Source organism: Solea solea, chromosome 15 (assembly GCF_958295425.1).
Source record: "Solea solea chromosome 15, fSolSol10.1, whole genome shotgun sequence".
In the NCBI taxonomy this organism is placed as follows: Eukaryota; Metazoa; Chordata; class Actinopteri; order Pleuronectiformes; family Soleidae; genus Solea; species Solea solea.
The window spans coordinates 18,167,821-18,178,337 of NC_081148.1; the positions used below are offsets into that span (position 1 = coordinate 18,167,821).

The 10,517-nt window shown below is 41.1% G+C and overlaps 1 protein-coding gene across 1 annotated transcript; it reads right to left on the reverse strand.

Annotated features, from left to right (window-relative positions):
• Nucleotides 1-714: 714 nt before the first annotated feature.
• tmem72 (transmembrane protein 72) lies at nucleotides 715-5,908 on the reverse strand. The gene is made up of 5 exons (XM_058652042.1): nucleotides 5,445-5,908; nucleotides 2,797-2,863; nucleotides 1,953-2,024; nucleotides 1,525-1,664; nucleotides 715-1,396 (listed from the first exon to the last, which is right to left on the reverse strand). The coding sequence occupies exons 1-5, from the start codon at nucleotides 5,518-5,520 to the stop codon at nucleotides 948-950; spliced, it is 804 nt and encodes a 267-aa protein (XP_058508025.1). The 5' UTR covers nucleotides 5,521-5,908; the 3' UTR covers nucleotides 715-947.
• Nucleotides 5,909-10,517: the final 4,609 nt, after the last annotated feature.

Sequence of the window (10,517 nt, forward strand, 5' to 3'; positions counted from 1 at the left end):
AAGATACAAAGGACGGAGGAGAAACTGTGTGTGTGCTGTGCATGTGTGAATGAGTGTGAGAGTGTGTGTTTGTGCTTTGATGGCAAAAAACAGCACTGATTTGTGACATGAAAAATACAGATTTTTCATACTTGTCTTCTATCACAAATATGATCATTTCAGGGGTATTTATAGGGCTTGTGTCTGAGCAGACACCTTGTTAATTTCACATCTATGCACATGCTATGACATTTTGTTCATGTATAAAATACACTGATTATGTTTGGTACATGGTGGCACGTTTTGGTGAAACACGGTGCTCCCGTGGATTAAATGTTGTAGCACTCATCACCATAATCACACCCTCACTCCTCCCAGAGAGCCCCCGTCTCCATGGCCACCAAACACACAAGACAAACACACAATGAGGAGACTTGAGTGCAACTGACACGTGCACCTGCACAAGCGCTAATGTCTGCTCTTGGTCACATTTGCACACGTTTTCCACTGAAGCTGAATTAGGGGAAACAGTTGATCTAATTTATTTTGCTTATGAATAATGTATGCGACACTAACTGGATTGGATTGCTCCACATTTAAACGTCTGCTCCCAAATCAACGAGCTTTCAGACATAAAGCCACCCACATGTAATGAGGAATCAAATTACTTAATTTATTTTCATTAAAAATACTACAATATACAGAAATTGAAATGAAGCATATACAGATGAGAGAAACAACAATTACATATTATATTTGTACAGAGCCTTAGAGAATACATAAACATTTTATTTTTACATTTTAAATCTTATATTTTATGTTTATGTCTCATTTTGGCTGGTCAGATATTTTCTTGGGGGTATTTCCAGTTGAATATGTGGCACCTGCTATTTGCACCCAGTCAGCACAACTCAAGCTTTCCATCATGTGATATCAGCAAAGAGCTTAGTCTGAGCTCGGGGGGACGTTCAGTCAGTAATCATAGGTGCCGTGTCTGAGGTGGTGTCTGGCTCAGCCTCACAGTAGCTGTCCATCTCCTCCATCTCCCGCTCCACAGGCTCCTCCCTACCTCTGAGGCTTATCAGCCTCCTCTCTTTCCACCTCCTCCTCTTCCTCTCCCTGTCTACGTCTTTGGGCGATGCTGTCTGCTCCAACTGCAGCATGGCCTGGACGCTCTCTCCTCTCTCGCCTAGGCCGAGGCATCCGTCTCTGGGTGTGAGGGCCACTTGTCCCGCTCTGTTTCCTGTCCCCATGTGGAAGAACAAGGAGGAGGCGCTGTCTGCTTCTGCAGTCTCCGGCACACACACAGTGGTCAGGCCTTGCTCGCTGTAACGCTCCTGTGGCCTTTTGTGTGTCTTGTTCTTTGTTTTTTTGCTAAGTATGAAGTTGAAAACAGCTGTCACCAGAAGCATTATACCTGGAAGTCGAACATATATTTACATTTTTATAGGCTCTTTTTATAAGTATCCCAAATTATTTTTCACGGTCCTTGTTTCATGGAGGTTGTATCACTAAAGGAAACTACAGTGATCCCTCCTTTGTTACCTGGGATAACTGCATGCCACACTAACACAGGGTGCAAGAAGCAGACCACGGACATGATGGAGTAATAGAGGAACTTGTGGAAGCCTCCAATGCGAGCCATCTTCCCCCACAACACAAATAGCTGCCAGTCTGGAGGACAGCTACAGAGATAAAGAGGAAGAAGAGGAGGAAGCAGGAAGGTCCTTTTGTCATGGACACAGCTAGGCAGAAACAATATCTCCATGCTAGGATTAAAATTCATACAATTTCTAAAAAAAAAATGTTTCTGGCAAACAATCAGCTGAATAGTATGGTGGTAATATAAAAATGGTAATACAGAAGACACTGTGACCTAAAAAGCAATGACCTGACAAAATGATGTGGCCCCTCGTTTGCATTCAAGTTACAGTATCCATACAATATGTTGCGTTTGAGTGTTGTGTACTCACGGCAGACACATGAACAGGAGAGCGTCCAGAAAATAGGCCATCTCAAAGATCATGATGGCAACCGCTGACACGCTGCAGGAAAGCCAAATGAACGTGATACAGTCTCCGCGATAAAATCAGGAACATGTCTTCAGAAATATGTGAAATGGATCTTATAATGTGTCACTGAAGATTGCGTTACAAAAATTTAGTGGGCAAGACTTCACATGCCCTGTGACAAACTAACATTACTAAGAGATATAGCATATATCATTTGTGCAGGTGTTTTGGCATTTAAGAGCTGTGTCTACCTGTGAATTCCCCTCTAACTTAGTAACAATCTAATAACCATGTAGTGAATCAGTAAAATACACACAATTTACCATCATTGGGTCAGGACCCACATCACTGTACATCTTTTTTGAATAACTTTTGCTCTATTGTGTTTCCACGTCTCTCTGTGTGCAGCATTCATCTGAATTTGTACAGACAATAAACAATTGAGCATCCCTGGTCTCCTATGGGAGATGTTTTCCTGTGCCTCTGTGGGAGTTTGGCTTTGAGCCGCAGAGATAATACAAATCCGTACAGAAGGACTCCGCTCATTTTTGCATTTTGCATTTTTGCACCTGGAGTCTTTCCCTGACATTTCCTTGCAAGTCTTGTTTGCGTATAAGCAATATATGGTCAATTATGGAGGTCATATAATATTGTCACTGTTTTCTCAAAGCCCACAGGCCACACATTCTTTGCCATATTGAGATCCAGATGGCTTATTTGTGCCGCCAGTTCAGCCTCAAGTAGGTCAGAGTCAGGAATGGCTTAGAATAGATTTTGATTTCACGAGGTAGATAAGAAAACTTACAGGAGGTATATGCCGAGGCTGTTGAATTCTCCCCGGTGAAGGGTCTCCACTCCCACGGCACACAACACTGGAATAGAAACAGGTGCAGTTGTTTTTAGATTTTGTCCACCAGATGTCAGACTAACTTCATGATTTTCTCCTCGGTGGCAGGCTGCAGTTATTATAATACTGTTAACGTTTCTCCATGATGCTGCTTTTCTATTACTGACACTTGTGTTACTCCTTTGTTAGTTTTTCTTTCATTTTCCCAAGCTGTTTTGTTTGAGCTGATTGTGTGTGAGTATTTTTACCCCCCATCAACTAAGGTGGACTGAACTGAGCCGACCCAAGTTATGGTTTATACTCCAGCAGGTCATAGTACTGAAAGGATGGCGTGTTATTATTTGAGAGCACATTATTTCAGTAATTGCAGCAATTGTTTCTGTCATGGTCAAATCATTTTTTACTAATAGCTTACTCATGTTTGCAATCATGGTATTAAAGTCTGCAGGTGAGCTCATTTTCACCGAGTGGATATTTTGCACACACTCTTTCGACCACTGAACCACAATCATTACATTCTGAGAAGTGGCCACTAAATGTCATGTGGGTATGTTGATAGCTGTTTCTTTGCTTGATGAACATAAATGATACTGAGCAACTTTCCTTTTATTCGTCTACCTTAACTTACTCTATGTAATTGAAAGCACACTTTCACACTGCTCGGCTGCAGTTGGACGTTTCCAGTTTATGTTGGCCTGGCTTCAGTGTTGGAAAAGCTGTATTTACCTTCTGACCCTTACAACTGTGGGTGAATCTTAGAAAATGGAATCGGTTTACTGAATTGATCTGGTTTTGCCTCATTTGATAACTGATATTTTAAAGAAAGAGTCTGGCACTTTCAAATATCTTTGTTGATGAGAAATAAGTCCAAAAATAACTAACTCTGCCTGCTGTAAAACACACTAATTTTCTTTTTTTTGTTTTTTGCAGGTTATATGGGACACCCATACTACAAAGCATTGTCTAAATCTCTGTATCATCCAAGCAGATTGTCTATAAAGACCAGAGATTTCTTTTCTTGGACCATTGTAAATGGACTCCTTAATTCAAAGTAGTTGAGTCCTGTCTGATATGAACCAGGAACGATCAGGAAGCAAATGTGGATGACTGCATTATTGTATTAACAGGTTTGTCTAGACAACATGACAACCACAGAATTCTATGTGGCCTGTAGCCTTTCCAAAATGTTCTGTTTAAAAAGAAAAACTAAACATATACACAGCTGAAATGATGCATCTTAAAACAAAATGCATTAAAGTGGATGTAGCGTCTGTAACATCCGAGCAAGGCTGTTTGTGCCGTCTTGAACTTTGCACAAACGCAGCCTCTAACTGTTTCCCTCTGCTAACAGTCTTCATGTTCGGGCCAAGATAAGCAGTCGATGGATGTTTATTTGACAAACAGATATCGAGACTGTTATCCACCCTCTCGTTAAATCGGCATGAAACCCAGAACACTATACTATTCCTTTATTGTGAAATTTTAGCTGCTGGAAGTAGAACACGCACACACGGAATGACTTGAAATTAGATAACAACAACGTATTAAAGACTATAAATAAAAGACTATTTTTGTAACCAATCTTTCGTAGCGAGGTATGAGGTAAGAGGTAAGCGTGGTTAAGAGGTGATCGCAACTGAACACATGGAAGCAATTTCTCTGGCCTGCTTACCAGAAATTCAGAGATAGAATCTGCACCAGAGGGAAATCAAGGGAAAGTAGCTAAATGGCTTCTGGTAGTTTATAGAGTGTGAGAAGACTTAGCCATATATATCAAGTGCGCATAATTAGCTGAATATGCACATGCTGGCCATAAAGCTATATTATAGAACACACACAGGAGCAGACTGGCAACAATAAACACACATAAACACACAGAATAATGCACAGAATATCCATGTTGTTGTGAATGCATGTAGCTCGGCTTGATACAGAGATTGTGTTGGTGCGACGGCAGGCACATGTTTCAGTAAATGCTCAGTTGCTGCATCTGTTTGACTTTAAGTAGCGGAGGAGGGGGGTCCTACATTTTTTTTAAAGGATGCAGCAACCAGAGAGTTATTTCCCCCCGATTATGATTTAATGTGGCTAAAAAAAAAAAGCAGGATGCAATCTGTCCCAGCGTGCATGAGAAGAAGGGACAATGATCACAAGGTTGTGTGTGATCATGTGTGTTCTTTTACGTTTTATATATGAGCCAAAAGATGGGTTAGTTTTCTCTGAAGTCAGGATTCTGACACTGTAATGTTTCAGGTTCATGAAATGTAACCTCCCCCCGCAGGAGAGCTTGCAATGTTTCTGAAAAATATGACACTTTGGAGACTGGTGAGAGTCGGAAACTGCAGGGGGAAAAAATATGAGGGACTCAGATATCAGGTTTTTACCATCCTGTGGCAGCACCCCATCTAGTAAATGAAATACATTTCTACCTCTGCAACTTTTAAGTCCTTATTTATAGTTTAACAACATCTCTGACTGACCAGCTGCAAGTGATTTGGAGTCTATTCCACCTATAGTACATCTTTGGCGGTGGAAATTGATGTATAAACGTATAAACCGTAACCTTTTGTCGTATTATATTTCTCGTGTTTGTATTTAAACCATACCTGTTGCTGTTGAAACACCAAGGATCCGGCAGGCGCACTCCACTACAATCCACCACACACTCTCCAAGTTCCCCATGACCTCAAATACTTTGCCTCATCAGTGTTTAAGAATGCAACACTTTTCATTCACCATCTGCAACAGACCTATAGTCACAACTAAAATAGTACTTCAGAGTCATAGCTGACGGTCAGCTGGATGAATGGTTGGTGGTAAGAAAAAAAAGCTAAAGTCAGGTTATCCATGATGTGGAGCCTCGTGTCCAGGACGAGTTTACCACAGAAATGTTTGTGCCCCTGTTGCACCAATAACTGCTAATCACACACGCACACACGCACGCACACAGACACATACACACTTTCAGCTCCGCTCCTTTAGCATTCCACCGTGCTTGTCAAGGTGAAATGGCTCAACTCAGGGTCAGTCTTGATATCCCATTGGTCATTAGGGCTGGTTAAAAATTACACAAAACTAACACACACACACTGCCCTTGCACAAGCCTATAAACACATAAATTCCAAAATTACTGGTGCTTTGTAGACAACCTTGAGCTGTCGAGCTGAGATCAGTTGCCGTGATTAAAAGAAAGAACCCCCTTTACTTTATCTTGTTTTCCTCCTTGTGATTTCACATTACTGTGTGGATTTTGCTGATTTAGTGTAATCCAATGATTGAACATGTTTTTTTCAGGCCACACATGCTCAGGCCAGTGTTGAATTCACTTCTACGAAGCCTGTTTCAACTGGAGCGAGTGCTGACAAATTAAGCTGCGGCCTGCGTCAGTGAACAAAGAGCAGTTTAACAATATGCAATGGACGTGAGACTTAAGTGTCCAGTGTCCGTACAATACAATGCAGATGTTGCATTTGAGCGTTGTCGTGAACAAGAGGAAATGGGCCATCTCAAAAACCATGCAAGTACAAACAGTGATGCTTTGACACACACGTGCTTAAACGCAAGCCCACATCATGGGTGGACCTAAGTTTGGCTGAGGTGTAATCTTGTTCAGGCACAGCAGAGACTTACTGGAGCGAGCAGTCAGAGTCACAGTACTTGCACACACACAAACACACACACACACACACACTCAGTGACTCCTGCTAAGGGCCAAAGTAAGCCGGGCAAATCTCCTTAAATCTCTAACAAAGACACTTGTGTTTTTGAACTCGTTCCACTTGTTTACGGATTAGCGTTCATATTATTTTGAGCATTTATGGTATAGAGTTTATATAAGTGGTTGCACAACAACTATTGCTATTATATGTGTCATAATGAATGATGCCTTGTTGTTGTTTTTTACATATTATTCTACGTATAGCTAGTTATATTAATTAAATACGTTATAAATACTTATTGTACATGTTGACCAGAGTAGAACAGAGCAGCACAGCCTTCAAACAAACATTTACAGGACATCATTATGTTTTTCTATTTATCTTCTTGATCATTCATTTTGGGGACATGACTGCAAATGTATTGTTGTTTTGTGCTTCTAAGCAGTCTTGTATAAAGTATCTTAAAAGGATACTTAAATTAAAGTACAAGTATCTTTCCGGAAAGTGACTTTGGTAGAAGTTATAGTCACTTTTTTATAATATGACTGAAGTAAAGGTCTTAAACTATATGACATTTACTGCATTTATGTCATCATCAGTCAGTCATCATCATCTACCGCTTTATCCTCTGCCAGAGGGTCGCGGGGGGTGCCGTGCCAATCTCAGCTACATCGGGCGATAGGCGGGGTACACCCTGGACAGTTCGCCAGTCCATCGCAGGGCCACACAGATAGAGACAAACAACCATTCACTCTCACACTCACTCCTATGGTCAATTTGGAGTGTCCAATTTACCTATCCCCACATTGCATGTTTTTGGACTGTGGGAGGAAGCCGGAGAACCCGGAGAGAACCCACGCACACACGGGGAGAACATGCAAACTCCATGCAGAAAGGCCCTTGTTCCAACCGGGAACCCTGCATTTATGTATCAAAAATAAATTTATAATATAAAATGTACTTAAGTTTTAGAAGTGAAAGTATTAAAAAGGTGACGAGTTAGGATTGAGCCATGTGGCAGGGTGAGTTGTCTTACAACTTGAAGGTGGGTTCAATTCCTTGCTCTGCTAGTCTATATGTGTCCTTGAGCAAGACCCCATGTTGCAGGGTGTGAATGGGTATGAAAGATGTGTGAATGGGTTAATGACAAAACTGTAGCATAAATCAGGTCATCAAGACTAGAAAAGCTCTATAAATACAGACCATTTCCAACTCTTCTTCTTTTGAACGAGTAACAGTTCGAGGAAATGTATTGTACTTAAGTACAGTAACAAAGTATTTGTAGTTTGTTATATTACAACACTGCTTCTAAGTGTCTCACGCTGACACACTAACTCTTGGTGACTGAACCACAACTACACAGTCAGTTGAGAGTTTGCTCTGTATGTATCCATACAGCAGTGTCACATGGTGTTAAATAAATGCCATGAACAAACACAACAACCGACACCCATCCATCTATCCATCCAGGGGGGCGCTGTGCCAATCTCAGCTGGCACAGGCAGGGGGTCACACCCTGGACAGATCACCAGTCCATCACAGGACCACATAGAGAGACAAACAACCACCCACTCTCACACTCACAATTTAAAGTGTCCAATTCAACTAATACAACTGACACCCACTTAGTGCAATGTGTGCAACTGATTAAGTGGAAAATAATTCTTAATGAAGTCACATACATGTAGTACACCACTGCACATAAACCACACTATTATGACAGGAGAACAAGCTTTAATAAAAATATGTCTTAATAATGAGTCACAGTATTGTGATCATTGCTGACAGTAACTGTACATTTTGAGTTTTATGGCTACTGTCAACGAATGCCAGAGGGTTGAATGGCTGAAGTACTTTTTGACTGATTACCACGCAGTGAGACTGTAAGACTGCAAATCTACTGTTACAGTATAAATAAAGCCTCCTGTTTTCATTTGGTCTTTGTGCAGCGACACGACCTGTATCGTTATAAATGTCTGAATCTCCTCTCAACACTCAGCTGACCATCTGACCTCTCTCTCTCTGTCCTCCCAATCTTTCACTCGCCTGCTCACACTTTCCCTTGCCAAGTAATCATCTGTGCTAACGCCTCCTCACCTCTATCATCATCATCACCACGGCTTTAACACCGTTCACACCCCTCCTTTCACTCCTCTGTGCCCATGAGCATTAGACTATAGATTAGCCCGTGTCTTTCTTGCGTTCTCCTCCTCCCTCCCTCCTCCTTATGCAGCCTCTCAGTCCAGTGTGGGTGTCTGGTGCCTGTCAGAACCAGTAAAAACAGCTCTAATTGTAATTACAGCAGCAGCTTTATTACCCTGCTCCACTGCAACCTCTCCATAATCACCTCCTACAGGCTATTTCATCAGAAAACAGGAGGAGGGCTGTGAAAGATCCCTCAGTGCTTGATTATGTTCGGCAGAATACATTAATATTTCTTACAACATGAGATAAAAGCCTCATTGGACGCACTGTGACTTGTACACCGTTTCTTGTATGTGCTTTTTCTGTCACCTGGTCCCTCTTCACAGCAGGGCTTTATTATTAAATTGCAGGGAGCCATCTAGTGGTTCAGAGGTGTTGGTACACTGCAGCCCTGAAGTGACCTCATGGTCATAAATTGCTTTAATTTGTGATACGGTATGAATCAGTTAACAAAAAGGGATTTTTTTTTCCTCTAATGTCATTTACATTATATACATATATATATATATATATATATATACATATATATATATATATATATATATATATATATATATATGTATATATATATTATATGTATATATATATACACATGTGTGTGTGTGTTTGTGTGTGTGTATATATAAAAATAAAGGTCAGAGGAATCACCCGAGAGACAGAGAGCAGACATGGGAATTATCAGGAAAAGTATGTGGTGTGAGATAGATATGAATCATGGCGATATGTTTTTTGGGCAGATAGAAAAGATGTTTAACATCTGTCTGCTTAGTGTCTAACAGTCAGTGCAGATTATATTCACCATTACAGAAGGTGGTGAGGTGTTCACGCGGGCCCCAAACGAAGAAAAAAAACCATTAGTCTCGTCAGCTGCTGAATGCTCCACTCACTTTGAATGTGTTGTGGTTTAATTTTTTTTTTTTGGTCAGTGAAAGTTGAGCTAGAGGTCAGAAAACCAAAACAATGAGTGATAAACCTAAAAGCTCACTTGTGCAATGCATAGACAAAAAGTACATTTACTGTTTTGATATTTATTTATTTATTTGTTTAGTTATTCAGCAATGAATGTGCCTGTTGTCCATTGTTGTCTCACTATTTTTTTCCATATTGTTTTATAGCATTGTTTTATATCCACTGACCACAGCATTCTGTTCTATTCTATTCTACTCTTTACTCGTTAATACCGAAAATAACATCAATAACTATTTTATATTCTTATATCATTCCCCAAACACCCCTCCAGTCCTTTTCATTTGGCGTGCTCTTCTCTGTGACGCACAGCGCCCCGCCTTTAAATGGTCGTCACGCTTTGCGTCGGGTCGTTTGCGAGCGGCCCGGAACCAACGCTACACGCCGGTGAGTTTGTTTTGTTCGATCAGCCCACACGAATCCTCTCTCAGACCGAAAGTCACTCCCGACGTTCCGTTGACGACCCCGAACGCCCGGCTCCCAATCCGTGTTGCCGCGGCTTCCCGTTGCCCGGACAGCCAACTCTCCACAGCGCGACCGCTGTCCCTAACAACCGCTCTGTTACAAAGCGAATACAAAAAACAACACATACTAAACAAACAGGTTTACAGTGATATGCCCTCTGCTTATAACCTTTCAGGGAAACCCTGTACCTAAATGGAAGATAGACTGGGATCCACATAATTCAAGTACGGTTCCCAAACTTTATAAAATTGATTTGACTTTGAATGCGATATAGTCAAGTATTCCAAAAGACACAAAGTCAAACCGCAACCCTTACGCCCTTAACATTTGGCTCTTTATCATTAATAAAAAAAAATATTCTTCCTAGCTGCATATGTAAGGAT

Bases quoted from the DNA above. Each gene is read 5' to 3' on its own strand.
- tmem72 (XM_058652042.1), bottom strand. From the start codon at position 5,520: ATGGGGAACTTGGAGAGTGTGTGGTGGATTGTAGTGGAGTGCGCCTGC. The intron at 2,864-5,444 runs GTATGGTTTAAA...TTTCTATTCCAG, and splicing joins TGGTGTTTCAACAGCAACAG to TGTTGTGTGCCGTGGGAGTG. The intron at 1,397-1,524 runs GTAACAAAGGAG...TTCGACTTCCAG, and splicing joins GTGGCATGCAGTTATCCCAG to GTATAATGCTTCTGGTGACA.